Below are 16,205 nucleotides of genomic sequence, written 5' to 3'. Positions count from 1 at the left end.
TAGTTAAGGTCAGAGTTAAATGATTAAAATCATCATTACGAAAAGCATGGCCCTCCCCTGCCTTACCGCCACATCTAACGCTGTCCCTGTTGGTTTCAGCATGCCCCAAAGCCTTCTGAGTTTGGAATGTAGCACTGCATTGAATATCCCATAGAAGCCCTAAGGATCACGAGAAGCTTTCTTGGAAAAAAGAAAAGTAAACAACGTTCCAGTTGGATGAAACTGTTTTAGCAGTGTCTCAGCTGAGCTCCTAAAACTGGAATTTCAGATATACAAGAGGACAGGAAACAGATAACTTGTTTTTTGTCTTTTTACAGGTCCATATTATTTTTTTTCAATGCAGCTACGATGTTTCTGCCAAAGATAAAGATAAGGTGAACAGGGCGGTTACCACCAGAACCAGCAGTGGGTTCAGACCACAGCTTGCAGGGGTAGCCATTGATTGTGTGGTTATGTGGCTGGAAGCACCAGCGAGACCATCCTTTTCATAATCACGCTGCAAGAAAGAAGGTTTGCATCATCACTCACTGCATGTATTCATTCAGCCCTCTATATAGTTTTTGTCTTTCGCCCCATGCCCCCAAATAGCTATTCCACTCACCCAAGCCCACCCAAGACTTTACCATTAACACTTCATTTCACTGATTTGTCATTTTATGGGACGGATCATGAATTGGGTAAGAACTAGATACTCCTGATAAATTGGCTGGCCAAGCCATACTCTAGTTGCTCTGTTACAGAGATTAAATCCACTTGGGGGGACAAGATAAGAGCCCAGTATCCCTGCCATTCTTCACCCCATCTGCAGAGCTATGCTACATGGTACCCTTCTCCTTGGGGACACCACTGACTGAGGAGCGATGCTTTCTGTGCCTCCCCATCATGCATTTCTAGGCCAGTTCAGCCCTAGATGTCACAGAAGAAGGAGGCTGCCCTGCTTGTCAATCAAAGAGCCCAAACCAAAACCAGGCTTCCAGACTCTAATTCCGCATAGAATCCCAGGGTCAATGTCCCCAACCACATCCCCAGCATCAGCTTGGCATGGGACAGAATCATCCTCTCCTCCGATTTAAGCTGGGGAGAGGAATACAGCTTGCCCTAGAAATCTCTGGGTTGCTGTGGATGGTCAAAGAAATTGTAGCCAGTGCTAGGGACTCTGGTAAGCAGAGCACTCTTATGTATCCTTTCTTGGGGCTGGGGGACTTCACGCGATTGTGACCTCAGACCATGGCCCTGGAACATGGCCTTCTGCTGGGTCCAGTTCAGATAAGGATCCAGGTCCCATACTTGGTTCCACCTTTGTGCTGTGGACTCTGCTGACCGGACCTTGCTCAAAGGGCAGAGGAGCTTGTGGGCACCTTACTTTATTTTCTGGACTATAAACCTTGTTCTCTTTGAGCCCTTCACCTATATCCTGCTTGCGGGGGTGGGGTAGGGTGGATGGAGGGGGACTGCCTCTAGAAAATACGGGGGGACCCAGAAAGAAATGTCACTTACATCAGAAAGACAGAGGTGTGTGGTGCCCGACACATTGGATTTCAGCTTCTGCGCCTGGGGAGAAACACACACACACGATCACTCACAGGCAAATATGGAAGAGTAATTACCAGTGATCATTCATCAGCTGTCGGGGCAGGACTGGTGACAGAGACACATCGGCCACCGCCTAGGAGTCCCATCTATAAAATTTTCTAGTGGTCACATAAGAGATTAACAGGTTAAGTTAATTTTTTTAAAGAACAAATGGTGTAGTGCCAAAAACTCAAGATACTACAGGGTAATAGATGCTTTACATACGGAGGGGTGTTTAGTGGCTCGACTGATATACACATTGCACTCGGGAGTATCTAGGTGTTAGATTTTACTAGGAAGAACTTGTGGAGGGGGCGGGCCAAGGAAGGAAGGAAGGCGAGATCTGAAGCACAGAGCATAGCAGCAGGTACAGAGAGAAGAGACCTTCTGCTGCACCACATGCGCTCTAGCTCCATGCCCCCTTACGGGTGCTAACTCCCACACTCCTTGCGGAGTAGCTTTCCCTGGCCGGGGCTTAGAACTCAGGCCGCAGCGGTGAGAGCGCTGAGCCTAACCCCTGGACCATCCTGGAGGCCCCGCTAGGGGCTTAGTTAAATGGAGCCTTTAACCTTTATTAGGAGGCTTCAGGAGAACTACTGACAGCTGCTTCTCCAGCAAGTCAGAAGAGACTACGGCTGCCCTTCCCTTCCCTTCCCTTAGTGATCATCACTGTCTCCTCCTAGGGCCTGTGGGCGCTGAGGGAAGATGGCTTTCAGCGGCACCTCTATGTCTTCATCGGTGACAAGAGGGGGCAAAGAATGGGGATTTTTCAAGTCTAAAGTATTTTTCATTGATGAATCAGAAGAAAAACCTACACAGTTCAGAAAGTAATCAGGATTGTACTGATCCTGAAAGATTTCTTTGATGATGATCGTGTGTAAAATCAATATTTAGAAGTTTCTAGAGATTTAAGTATGCAGACTTCTGATGTCCTCATAGAATAATGAATGCTCTTAGCGAGCTGAAGAGACTCAAAAAAACAAAGTAAATAATCCAGTCACAAAATGGGCAGAAGAGCTAAAAAGAAACTTCTTCAAAGAGTAAATGCAAATGGCCACCAGGCATATGAAAAAATGTTCAACATCACTTGTAATCAGGGAAATGCAAATCAAAATGACCATGAGATACCATCTCACACTAGTGAGAATGGCACGTATTTAAAAAACTAGCAACAACAAATGTTGGCGAGGATGTGGAGAGAAAGGAACTCTCCTGCATTGCTGGTGGGAGTGCAAACTGGTCCAACCACTATGGAGAGCTGTGTGGAGATTTCTGGACCTACTAAACATAGAGCTTCCATAGGATCCAGCAATTCCACTCCTAGGTATTTACCCAAAGGACACAGAAACATCAATTCAAAAGGGCACCTGCACCCCTATGTTTATAGCAGCACTGTTTACAATAGCCAAGCTTTGGAAACAACCCAAATGCCCAAAAATAGATGCCTGGATCAAGAAGATGTGGTACATAGACACCATGGAATATTACTCAGCAATCAAAAAAGATAAACTCATGCCATTTGCAGCAACATGGATGGAGCTGGAAGGGATGATGCTCAGCGAAATAAGCCAGAAAGAAGACGAAAAACACTGGATGGTCTCACTCATAGCAGGAATTTAGAAACCAGCAAAAGACCTGTAGTCCATGACCTTAGTCTATCCTTTGCACTTGTTTTCTTCACGTTGTATAGAAGAAATGGATTAAGTAGAAGAAGCCATACATTTCTGGGCATTAAAGAATAGTTTGAGTGGTTGTTCAGAATCATCTTGGAAAGTGCAGTGATTTATCTCTCCATATCCTCCAGATATTTCTTAGCTCGTGTCTTCCAGTACCACCGTCTCTTCTCCCATCAGTATACATTCTGTTTGCCTTCCTTGCTCCTAGAAGCTGCCCAAGGACATATGACAATATTCTAAGATCTTTCCAGGCCCTCCATGGATGGCAGTGGTTTCATATCACGCTTAAAAAATCTCCTGAGGTTGTGACCAGAGATTCGTCCGTTGTCGCTGCTCTCACAGACGCGCGAGGGCTTGGGAGCAGCGCTGGGGGGCGCTGGGGTCCAGCACAGAGGACAGCTGCCGGGGTCCTGGAGTCTCCTGGCCAGAGCCCGCCACACACTGCCTCAGGACGCCTCAGCACTCCGGAGACGCGGGAACTCAACAGGTTAAGTTAATTTTAATTAACATATTTCACCTCACCTAACAGATTGCCATGTTAGCATGTGATCAATATAAAAATAAACCAATGAAATACCTCACAGCCTTTCATTTGAGTGCTGTCTTCAAATTTGGGTGTGATCATCCCTTATCTCAATTGGGATCTACCCCACTTCTAGGAGGGACAGCAGAGGATTAGGTCACTACATTAAAAAGTTTGAAGCACCACTATTTACAATAGCTAAGCAAATGCCCCCAAAAAGATGACTGGATCAAGAAGATGTGGTACATATACACAATGGAATATTACTCAGTGATCAAAAAAAGATAAACTCATGCAATTTGCAGCAACATGGATGGAGCTGGAAGGGATCATGCTCAGCGAAATAAACCAGAAAGAAAAAGAAAAATACCGGATGGTCTCACTCATAGCAGGAATTTAGAAAACCTAAATAAGGGACCAGGAAAAAGACCAATTATAGTAAAGTAAAAATGAAAATCAACAAGCAACTATAAACCAGACACACACTGGGGGGGGGCAGGAAGGAGGAATTAGGGTCAAAATAAGGGGGGTGGGAATTGTATGGGGACTATAATCAAAGTGAAAATGCATACATTGTGCAAAAATGAAAAAGGATATAAAACATATATAAAATAAAAAAAATAGTTTGAAGTCATTTATATTTCTGAAAGTTAATTTTTGGATAGCCGAAAGGGTGTAGTGAAAATTCCCTTTTATTGGTCATGTAGTGATAGGGCTTTCTGAAGACTGTTCAGTTCGTTCATTTATTTATTCACTGCTCCAATCAACAATCATACACAGAGCTGTTTACCAAATGCTGGACACATGGGGGTAACACTGACAGAATGGATGGAGCCCCCAGGTCCATGGTCTGGCCTTTCATGAGTCTGTCCTGAGCTGGAGGCCAAACTCAGGAGAGAACTCTGTCACACAGGACCCTCAGGGAAAGAGTTCAGCGTAGATACATCTCTGATTCAGTAAACTTAAAACTGCTTCCAGGCAGTTGCATGGGGGCTGAGCAACTATTTCCTAGCATTGGAACAAGTCTGCCCTGGGCTTCCACCTGAGAACTTCATGGAAGGAAAGATCCCACTGATCAAAAAAATTGCAGTGAAAATGGCTGACCCTGTACATCCTTCTTGTTTGTTACAGGAAAATAATCCAAGTGCAGAGAAGTAAAGTGGCTGATCCAAGGTCACACAGCCGTTTACTTACAGACTCAGGATGTAGACCAAGTGGCTCAAATTCTTGAATGAAAGTGTGCTCTTTTCTGTTGTACAGTGTTTCTCCCAGACAATCCTGGCATGCTTGGATTTTCATGCTCTCCGTGTCCCCAAATCTATATAAAATACCCCTCCCATGCCCCCCAACAAAAAATAATAGTTCTTTGGCACCAAAAGACGGGAAGACCCTAGCTGAGAATCACACCCAAATCACGAAGATCTGAGCAACCAGCTTTGTGAATGGCACTGCAGGCTGCCCTGCCTGGCACAGGAACTTCTGTAACTCATTGCAGACGTGTTAGGCTGAAATGACAGCATGTTCACCCAAGGAGTAATTTATTGACCATAATGCTACTTGGGAGGCATCATAATCTTTACCTATATTTGCATATGCCAGCTGTGAATATGAAATAGGAACCTTTAAAGAGGCATCAAGAATAAGGCACTGTGAAGCATCCCCGGGCTGTTCAAAGGTCAGTAAATGTTATATATAAGAGGATCACAGAGGAGAATGGAAGAGGAATTGAACCTTACTCAAATGCCTGCTTTTAATCTATATTAATAGCAAATCTGGCCCATTGCATTGTTACCTACAGAGGATAATGTGTAGAACTTTACGTGTTTTATTTCTGTTCAAAACTGGAATTATGCCCAGGCACCAAAATGGCCTCAAACCATCACATTCTGTCTCTTCTTTTCTAGGCCATAATCTATGAAAGACATAAACTTTTGCCAAGGGCCTTTGCATCACTAGAACGTGCAGAGAAGACAGTCTGACTTGTAGTCTGGAACACTTCAGGGTGTTTCTGTGCTTGTGCTCCCAGAAAAGCTGTATCTGGCACCCACTGAGGGTCCCCAGGGCTAGTGGGCCCCCTTCCTACTGTGCTCTGTGTGAGCAGCACGAGCAAGCAGCGATTCCCCCTGTGTACACTCCACCTGCAGTACTCGCCAGTGACACTTCTCAGCCACCTCTGGAACCAGGAAGCATGGTATCCCACCCCTGCCCACTATTAGATGATGATAAAGAGGTTTCCAACAGTGACTCAAAAAGAACTCCACCTTAACAAGTTTTCTTAGAGGACTCTGGGTCTGCACTGGTGGACTTATGATCCTCACTTGTCACTGAGAGTTTAATCATGCACAAAGTCCTAGGTTAGACAGGCACCTAGCTTCCAATTGGGAAGGGCTCATGCCCTACATCTGGGAGGGGCTGGGGTAGCTGTCCATCACAGGAATACACATTAGATCAGCTCCAAGTCTGTGAAATTGCTGGTCTCTTCTTTCCCCAAGATGGGCATCTTGTCAGACTCCATATAAAGGAAGCCTCAACTCCCTCCAGCCCTACTGGCCTCACTAAATCTGAAGGCAGGAGCCTCAAGCCCAGCTCACCCATTCTGGCTGGCATAAATGGATGGATGACTGAGTAAAAGTAATAATGTGCAGTCAGCTCCATGCAGATGCTCTAAGAAAAGGCCTTCCCTACAGTTAAACATTTTCCCAATGCACAGAAACACTAAGTACTCCAGAGGCTGAGCAGTCCAGCACACAGGTCTTTAAATACCCCCCATATACAGTGTAAACACAGCCTTCAGTCAAGAGATCTACGTGTCAGCGGAAACCCCCACAACAGCAGAGGCCGAGCAGAGGAACCCTGGGGTTCCACCTGAGTCTAGATGGACTATAGTAAGGTCTGGGAGTCTGCTTAGAAGGTGAAGAGCATGTGTTGCTGGTAATTGGAATGGCAGGTGGCACCTGGGTACCAGAATGAAAGGACTGCATATGGGCATAAGATCTTTAAAGCCCCCCTCCAGATCTGTGGTATGTATTACAATATGAGGGCCAGCGTGTCTTCCTTCTAGAAGAAGGATGTCAATCACAGGTGGATCACTGTCACACAGGGTGTTCAGTGCCTGTAAGGGTTCTTAAGCTGCAGATGGAGGGGCAGGGCCTGGGGATTTGGACCTGTGTATGGCTAGCTGGCTGCATGCTGACAGGTCTGTATGCAGTCCCAATCTGTATGCAGATTCCAAAGAAATCTACTTAAATAGACTGTACCTAAGAAAATTCGGCTCTTCAAGCCCATTTTAGAAGGCTGAGCAACCTGTTATTTTCACATTTTAAAGGCTTTTATCCTGAGCATTAAAAAAAAATCAGCACGCTATCACTGTCTTGCTAGTCAGGTATGATAAATGCAAACAGATAAAATTACAAGGCATCCCCACTTTCAACTGTTGCAAAAATACTTACATACTTTAAAAGTTGCCTGGGTTGATGAAAATGGGGTGGTCTCAGGAAAAACAAAATAAAAAACAAAACCCTATTTCTGAGACTTTGTAAGGAATAAATAAGTTCGAAACTGGGAGAGCATCTCTTATCTTGAGCTATAAACCAGTAAAACCAAAAGTGTGGTAATGGAAGAGCTGGCACAGTGCTCTGGTCCGGCTGTGAGCCCCTACAACCCTGCCTGCTGACCAGCTATGCAGGGAGCCCACAAAGAGCTTGGTTAGCCTGGCCCTCTTTAAACACCAAAATTGACAGTTGTGGCTTCAAAATATGATCTCCCTTAAAAAAAAAAAAAAAGAGGGATAAGGAAAAAGAAAAGAGAACAAAGTTCATTTTTCTAAAATTCAATTTGACCCATTGTTACAGCATGTTGAAAAATGAATTATTTAATCTCTTTTATGAAAGAGTGTTTATAACAGCCAATTCAGAGTTGTGTGACTCTGCATTCAGGGAAATAAGAACACCCAAACACAAGATTTTCATCTTGAGAATGAGGGAATGAAAGTGATTGGCCAGAAACCTGTCCCACAATTAGTAGCCACGTTGTTATTCTGGAAAATCAGGGGACCTGCTCTTTAGTCACTCCAACAGCCTTGCCCTCCAGTCTAAAATGGTCATTGGCGGCAATCCGAAAGTCCAGGCACGTTGGGTAATAGAATTTCCAGGGGACACTGTAATTGTGGGACCAGACCTCTCCACTACCCGGCACCAGAGGGTTAATAAATGCATTAGATGCTGTTAACCTCTGTTACCTGGAGTCAGCATGATGTCGCTCTTGCTTTCCCCCAACCCCCCAGTGATTAACATTTGGAAAGTCTGCTATGGCGCCAGGGGCTTTTTTCAGTGCCCACTGCACAGGCGCACGCAGGATTTACAGCTCTCAATCGAGGCCCTGCATCCACCACTGTGCATGCACACTCAAGTTCTGCCCACAGAAGGTTCCCCCGGCGCCTGGGGACAGGTCAGGTTTTGGAGCAGCACGTATGCTTTTTATGGAAATGGTCATTTCAAAGCGCACCCATTCGCGGTCTGGCCTTTGCTGCCCCAGGACTCCATTTCTGTGCAGAAGCCAGTGTTTAATCTCGGTTTTTTAGGCAGCTGTCAGCCAGCAGGGCATGGAACATTTCTCTACTCTTCTCCATGCGAAAGAACAGCCAGTTTCTGCTCTACCTCCAGAAAATTAAACTGGAGGAAGTTGCCCGATCCAATAGCAACAGACTGTCCAGGCTGCAGCCAAATGGTCATAATTAATGATGCTTCTGGTTCTTTTCTCCCTTGCTTTACTGATTAGAGAGATTTGCTATATTAGGAACCTGTTTGCTTAATGACAGAATACAAGCAATAAACAGAGAAATACACAGACTGTAAAATGCAATCAACTTTGCTCTCCAGCATTCACTAAGTACCTAGCTGCATCTATCACACTTGTCAATATCAGTTTATTAGCATATGAGTCTCTTCTGCAGTATAAATTGGACCTTTGCTAGGAAAAATCACTGCATGGTCTTCCTGAAATAGTCCAGAACTCAAAGCCATTTCTCAATTTTAAATCTACACATCTTACATTTTCGTGAAAGACAAAACATAGGAAGAAGGGCGTGCACCTAATGCCAAGGACAATTGAGTAATTTGCTTCAGAGTTGGCATTTTCACATTGCATTTTAATAAAAGAGACTCACTTGATATGCATTATATCCAGGCTCTACAGGTACATACACTCGATTTTATGGGCAATTCTTACTATATAACGACTCTGTTGTGTACTTGACATGTGTGCCTGCCCAATAATTCCTTGCACAATAAAAAGGGAAAACGGAAACTGCCTGCTTGCGAATCCAAGCTAAGCACTGGTAGTCTGTCGAGTGCTCTGTAGTCTAATGCTCTTTTCAGCTTTTGCCTGTTGAATTTGGGAGAGCTGGGGAAGGTTTTATGGCTGGTCTGGTCACAAGCAGTTGGCCAGTTTTTCTAAAATCCCTGCTACTATCTATTTTGAAACACACCTTCCTGGTGATTTGCTTTTCCTGCAAACTTGGTAACAACCACTTGCAACCACTGGGCTGAATAATGTGCAGTAAAGTCAGCTGCGTAAAACAAGTGGACACATAAATAAGGCTGCTCTGAGCCCTTGGGCTTGGGCGTTTGTCTTTCAGAGCCTGTGCTCAACAGGGAAAGGATTCATTTCCTTTCCTCTACACTGATTTCCAACAGTCCCATGGACCCTGGCACAGGCTGGGCAGGGGCTAAGAAGCTATGAGAGCGGAAGGGTGAGCTGGGGGCGAGTATCCTTCTGAAGGCGGGTGGGGTGATCATCCTTGGGTGGCCTTTCCACACATCTCTCCTACGTACTCCCCCCAAGACACTGTGTTTAATATTGCCTGAACTTCAGCCAAAAGTCTTTCATTATATCAGTCTCTGAAAATACCTTATAAAGATATTTCACTCAGCACAGGTTGAAGAAGGCCCACTCGGTGCCAAGTTTAGTTAGGCTGGCAGGCTTCTGGGCTGGTCGAGCATAGTCATGAGGTGGGAGAGGGGAAGGTTTGGAGACCTGACGCCATATTTCTTCAGCCAGAGGACGCTCCGGCTCAGACGCCCATCCACCAGCTTAGACGAGGCCTCCAATTCAAGTGCAGGAAAATGAGATAAGGCAAGATGGGGGCGGAGGCTGGGAGAGTGTGATATCAGCGGGTCATATTTTTGAAGGTGAGGTGGAGTCATGTTCCGTCAGAAGCTAGAAGGTCTCAGATTCCTGGTACCCCTAGAACATCCCAATTTAACTATGCAGCTTAGGTTGAGTTTAGGGTCAAGCCTAGAGTAGAAACCTTCTTGCCTGACAAGATTGGGGACTGGCCCCACAGGCCAGTCAATTGAGAAATTAAAGGGAAAAATCATTAAATCACTTAAAAATTGCACATTTGCATAACTTTTTCCCTCCCGAAACTCTTTTTATGGTGCAAAGTCATTTACACAATTAAAAAAAAGCACTTAAGAACACTTAGCATGAAATCAACCCTTTCAACAAATTTTTACGTGCCCAATACAGTGTTGTTAACTACAGGCAGAATGTTGTACAGCAGAGCTCTGCAATGTCTTCATCTTGCCCAGACGAACCTTTAGACCTATTGAACAACAGCTCTCCATTCCCCCTTGGGGAATGGATGCTATTCTCTGCTTCTAAAAGTTTGACCAGCTTTGAAACCTCATGTAAGAAGATCATGAACTACTTATCCTTCTGTGACTGGCTAATTTCACTTAACATAAAAACCTCCCAGTTCATTCATATTGTTGCATCTGGTGGAATTTCATTCCTTTATAAGGCTGAATAATATTCCACGCTATGTATTATATCAAACATTTTAATTTAAAATCTAAATATCATTCAATACTAATTTTTGAATACATGACCCAGCCCATCTTAAAAACACATTTTTTTTTTCAATGACAGTTAACTGACTGGAGCTTCCTAGCTTATGTTCTGAACTTACGGCCTACAATTTCTAGTTTTAGTTTCTTTAAAACAAGATATTTGATACCCCCAGAGGAATCTCAGCACAGAATCTTTTTACATTTTTATATTTTTTTCTCAGTCTTTTACAGATTTTTACCCACACCAAATCCAAAGGTATTTTTCTTTTTTAGGAATTTGCCTTTTTCAGTTTCTTCAACTTTGTTTTCATTGCAATAACTCCACTTTTCTTTGCGCTCCTATTTTAATCATTCACATCCTATATGATCACAGTGCAAAATACCAAATACAACGTCACAAAACATCCCTGATTGTTTAAGCCTGTACCTCAACTGGACAGTGCAGGGACAGAGGTGAGAAAAAAAGGGAGGCCCACTGGCTCAGGCCATTCAGTGCTTTGGGGGAATGAAGGGGTTGGCTTCTGTGGTGCGTTGGTTAAATGACAGTTATGAGAGCTGCTACTGGGCCTCCCTGGTGGCGCAGTGGTTGAGCACTGGGTTGCAAAGCTGCCCACAGCCTCTGCAGCACCGGTTCGATCCCCAGCCGACGGGTGAGGGTCCCACATGGCGCGCAGACCTCTCCTGCCGCCCACTGCTCCCCTCAGCAGTGTATTTCGTCAGTCTGCCTGTTCTGCTCCCTGCTCTGGCTCTGGTGAATTCTTTTACCCTCCCGCGCTTCTGACTGTACCCAGTGCTTGTGTAAATAAATAAATAAATATTTTTTTTTAAAAAGAGAGAGCTGCTACTATGATTTAGGACTTGCTTGATAGGTGTAGTATGGCAAAAAGGAATACCCATTAGGAAGGTCCTAAACCTGGCTTTTCAACCATCTTTAAAGTGTAATAATCCCTGTTCTAATGTCTACCACATGGAGTTGCACGAATCAAACATGATACTCGAGATAGAAGTCCTGTCAAAACCCAAGTTGCTGTTGATGGTCTCTCAGCCTCTGTGGTCTCTAGGCTGGTGGTCTGTGTTTGACTGGGGCAAGGGTGGGAAAAATGTAAAACTCACCTCATCTGGCTTGTGAACATGATATATTGAATAGAACTGGCTCATGTTCTCCTATAATTCCTTGGATTTAAAAATGAACGCAATGAAAGAGATACAGTCCTGTAAGATATATCAACAGTCCTCCATTAGCTAAGCAGTCCCTCGGGCTTGCCTGTCAGTCTCTGTACCATAAAAAGGATGACTGCAACCCTGCATTTGTAATTTAACACTAATGGCAGGATGGCAAGCTGCATTGTGTACAGGCCTACCACGGGGAGATTAACTCGAGCTGGCCTTTCTTCTTTCTGTAACTTCACAGGCTCATCTTACATCTAGTTTGCTTTCCCCAAGTAGGGGCAAATATGGGATGCAACAGACCATCAGAGAACTGTTGTGTTTTTGTTCATGGTTAACTTGCTCAATTAGTAAAATATTCAAAGAAGCAATGAGGAGCTCTATTTTAAAAAATCATGCCCAATTAACAATAAGATTATGCCAAAAAATGTGTGAAAGACATTTCGTTTGGAGTGGAGGGCTGTTTTGTAGAGCGAACATTCAGCGGTGATGGTATAAAGGGGGCAGGGAGAGGACCCTAAAATGAAACATTTGTTTTCTCAAAATGTGCAGTTGGAAATTCAAATGTGCAAGAGCAACAGAAAAGATTCATTGTGGTCCCTGATGAGAAGTGCATGAAGCCTATCTCATCAGCCACGCATCCTCATCACCATCAGATAATATTTATTAAGACTCTCATTCTCCTGTGCATTTATGTGCAGCTGAGTGCGGCCCCATAATAGCTCTGTGACTTATGGTGGTAACTAAAGTTTGATATAAAATGCCATGGTCTGGAGACGGAACGAACCCGGGGCTTTTGTTCACTCTCTGGTTCAGAAGACAGAGCACACTTGGTGCTATGAAAAAAACAAGATGAGAGCAAAGAAAGTTTAAGATTTAAGAAAAATATTGTTCTAGTAGACAGAGAAAAATAGCCTAGGAAACAGAGGGAAACCAGTAGACTAATGGTGATGATGACTGTGATGATCACTATTAATAATCGTCTCCACTGATAATATTCCACCCCCAGTAATAGAACACTCAAAAATGACATTCTAGGGGGTCTAGACTCGCCTTCAGGAAATGGGTGTGGAATGTGGGGACTTGCTCAGTCCCCACTGCTTGGGTGGCTGTCCTGAGATTTTAACCTTGTCTCTCCCATTTAAAACACATGCATTTTGATTCTGTGCCAGACACACACAAGACATGCTCTCCAAAATCCTTAGACCAACCTTGGAAAGAGCTCTGTTTATTTGCCGAAAGCTGAGGACAGTTCCCAGGGCTGGGGATGGGGGCAGTAAGAACCCTTGGAGTCACACAGCCTAGACTCAGGCAGCTCAGACTCAACCAAATGACTGACAAGGGGTACACAGCACTAGGGCTCCTCCCAAGCTTCAACGCAAAAACGACAGCAACTTGTGCAAACAGGGTTGCCATAGAAGTTGAGGGTCAAGCTGGACATGGTGGTTTTGCTCCCTGAGGACTCCTGGAGGTTGAGTACCTTCCATGTCCTGAGGTCCCTGTAGCAGAGGGGCAAGGCAGGCAGCCAGCCATTCTGGAGGAAACTCTTGCAATGTCAACCATGGGCCCATGATTCCAAAACCCCTCTCCAAAAAGTCTCATCCACGATGTGACTCCTTGTCAACCTCAAATATGAGGAGTGCAGGAGGGAGGGAGCTCTGGGTTGACCTTCACCTCTGCAAGAGCCATTTTCCTCCCACATGTGTGCTCCAGAGCTCACGCACAAGACCGAGCCTATTATGCAGGGAGGCACGGATGGTTAGAAATCCTAAGGATAAAAGGTCAGTAGGGGATACAAGAAATTGGATTTATTTATAGTATGTGATCTAAGTGTGCTCAGAGGTATTCTCATAGGTTACCCAGAACAAGAGAGCATATTTATAGCCAATATGGTGAAGACATCCTATTCCTTTTTATTAAGCGTGTTTATTATCCAGCAATTGGGTTAAGCAATTGTCCAACTGCTGAATTACTGTCCCTCTGATGGGCCAGCCTCACCGCCCCTGGACCACAGGTGCGGTGGCCTAATGGCTCTTCCCAGCATGCTCTGAGGGTGCCGCCTCTGCCCATCCTTCAACTGTTATTCTCACTTATTCAGAAAAGTAGTCCAAAAAAAAAAAAAAAAGAAAATATCATTAGTTTTGATCATATTTCGTTCAAACTGAGGTTCACTTCTGAGGGTAGACACAACCTATCATTTCCCTGATAATTTTGGGGTAAAGAGTCCCAGATCTCATCTCAGCAAGCCTCTTCTTAACTCCTGGTCAGCACAGGCCAGCCAGGAAGATAAAATAGTGATAAAAATAGTTTCTGTGCTGGAGGCTCAGTTACTGTGCTGAAGAATTTTAATTTGTTTAATTATCTCAACCCTCCTAGGCGGTACCGCTCATTATTCCCATATTACAGATGATGAATCCAAGGATCAAGATTAAACTACCTGCCTTTATGGTCCACAGGAAGTTTGGGATTACTGTAGCAAGAAGCCTGGTCCTTCCCTAGTCTCTACTCTTCAGCACAACAGCCTTCGTTTCTTAAAAAAAAAACTCCTGTGAAAACAAACTGGGTGCTGCTGACCTATAGTTGGCAGGATATCCGCTAAGATGGCTGTTGTTTCAGTTACATTCTCTTACAGTGAGTTTGGTTTAGGAGTAAAGTGAATGATGTTGTGGCCACTCTCTATAAGGTCTCAGAATAGCTAAGTGTTACTTAATCCCCCACTTATGATGGAGGGGGTATAAGCACTAGGGCAGGAAATGGGAGGTAACAGCTGGAGGCTGGAGCAAATGCATGTCCCTGGGTGCAAGAGTGGCTTCCTGCTGTGGCATTGTGGCTGAGACCTGACAATAGATACTCACCTGCCTTTGGGACAGTTGGCCTTAACTTGCTCCCAAGCAACATCAAATTTCAGCCACAAATACTATGAGCTGACAAGGGTGAGGCAAATAGAGAACTCAGTGGAGACAGAAAAGCGGGCCCCTATCAACTCTGGCTGATGCAAGAACAGGGTGCAGCTGCTGCAGATTACCTCTACTGCGCACACCTGAGCAGGCAGGTCCTTCCAAGTCATTCTCCCCACCACTCACATAAAAGGCTTACAGTGCCTACAACAGAGGGGACTGATCTCAGAGAGAAAGGAGTGGAGCCATAAAGGACTTCCTCTGACTGTTGCCAGAACAGGGTACCGAGCCTCAGCCAGGCTCCCCGAGAATCTCACTGCACCCAAAGGTCCCTGAGCTGTGTTCCCAAGGTGAGCTCCATGCTCAAATGGTAACCATGATTTTGTACCTGGCCAGGTAGCACAGCCTCCTTTTTATTGCTTGTAGTTGTCTGACAAGCTCTCCCTGGAAAATCCCAGAGATATAACACAAAACTATAATTCCAATGACACAGGCTATCTGCTACCACTTTTAGTACTCGCAATGATGGCATCCAATTATATTAGAATACAGGGATTCCCATTTTGCCACTCTCTTCACAGGATGGTGAAGGATGGGTTATCTGGAGGCATGAATAAGAGACTTACTAGAATTAGGAGCTGGGGTCGAAGAAGCTGTGTCACCAAGGGACCATCTGTAAAAGGAAGAACCTTCTCCAAGCAGAACCAATTTTCTCCCTGTTCCTACTCCAGCTCTGCCGAACTAGCTGATAGTCACCTCCTGCTTGGCAAACACAGTTATTCTAGTTATTGGAGTTTAGGGATAAAGAAAAAAAGGGAGAGAAATTATGACTCCAAGATACTGTCTCTGGGTTTAATTTGAGAGCTTTGTGGTTGGAAAACTAGATGCCATGTTCTGCCTTTGTGGAAAAGGTGACATCTGGGTTCATTAAAGGTATGTAATAGATTTTGATAAAGGCTATTTTTCTAAGTCATTAAATTGGTTTTTAGGAACTTTATACTCGCCTTCATTTGAACAATTATTAAACTGTAAAATAGAACTGCACGATGGCTAAAACCGTAATCTGAAATTTTACAGTCAGCCATAAAATGCTATATTATTAAACTATACTGAAGATGCCCAAGCCCATTACAACTTTTTAAATGAATTATAAAACCCTTTACTGCTGATAAAATAATCTTAAATTATAGTATTGTGTATTCTAACAATATGTTGAACCTAAGTTTGCTACAATGCAAACATGCCAATCACAAGGAAATCATTCTGCAGAAGCCTACAGTCTGGGGCCTTGGCTTGGGAAGGCAGGGAGACCAGTGTTAGCAGGCCAGCGGAGAGCTCAGGCCTGGGGAGGGCCTCAGCAATCAATTCTTCTGCCACAGGACTAGACAGGAGTCAGAACCTGTCCTGTTTACAGCCTGCATGAGCGACACTTAGCTGGGCCCTGGGGACAGAAGAGAAGAGCAGTTATTTCCCCTTAATGTCGCCCCATTAAGTGAGATTTTTTTTTTTTTTTTAGCGT

General features: G+C 44.4%; 1 protein-coding gene across 2 annotated transcripts in view; it reads right to left on the bottom strand.

Moving 5' to 3' along the window:
• Positions 1 to 343: 343 nt before the first annotated feature.
• The window catches only part of GFRA1 (GDNF family receptor alpha 1), a gene marked incomplete at both ends in the record, with an annotated part of 202,135 nt that continues 186,273 nt past the window's right edge, over positions 344 to 16,205 (bottom strand). For both annotated transcript variants that reach the window (XM_084246218.1, XM_084246219.1), the window contains 2 exons: positions 344 to 496; positions 1,498 to 1,551. In XM_084246218.1, coding sequence (XP_084102344.1) covers positions 344 to 496; positions 1,498 to 1,551 — 207 coding nt within the window. The remainder of the gene's footprint in view (positions 497 to 1,497; positions 1,552 to 16,205) is intronic.

Source organism: Talpa europaea, assembly GCF_964194135.1.
Source record: "Talpa europaea genome assembly, chromosome: 10".
In the NCBI taxonomy this organism is placed as follows: domain Eukaryota; kingdom Metazoa; phylum Chordata; class Mammalia; order Eulipotyphla; family Talpidae; genus Talpa; species Talpa europaea.
This window is presented reverse-complemented; position numbering and strand designations above follow the sequence as displayed.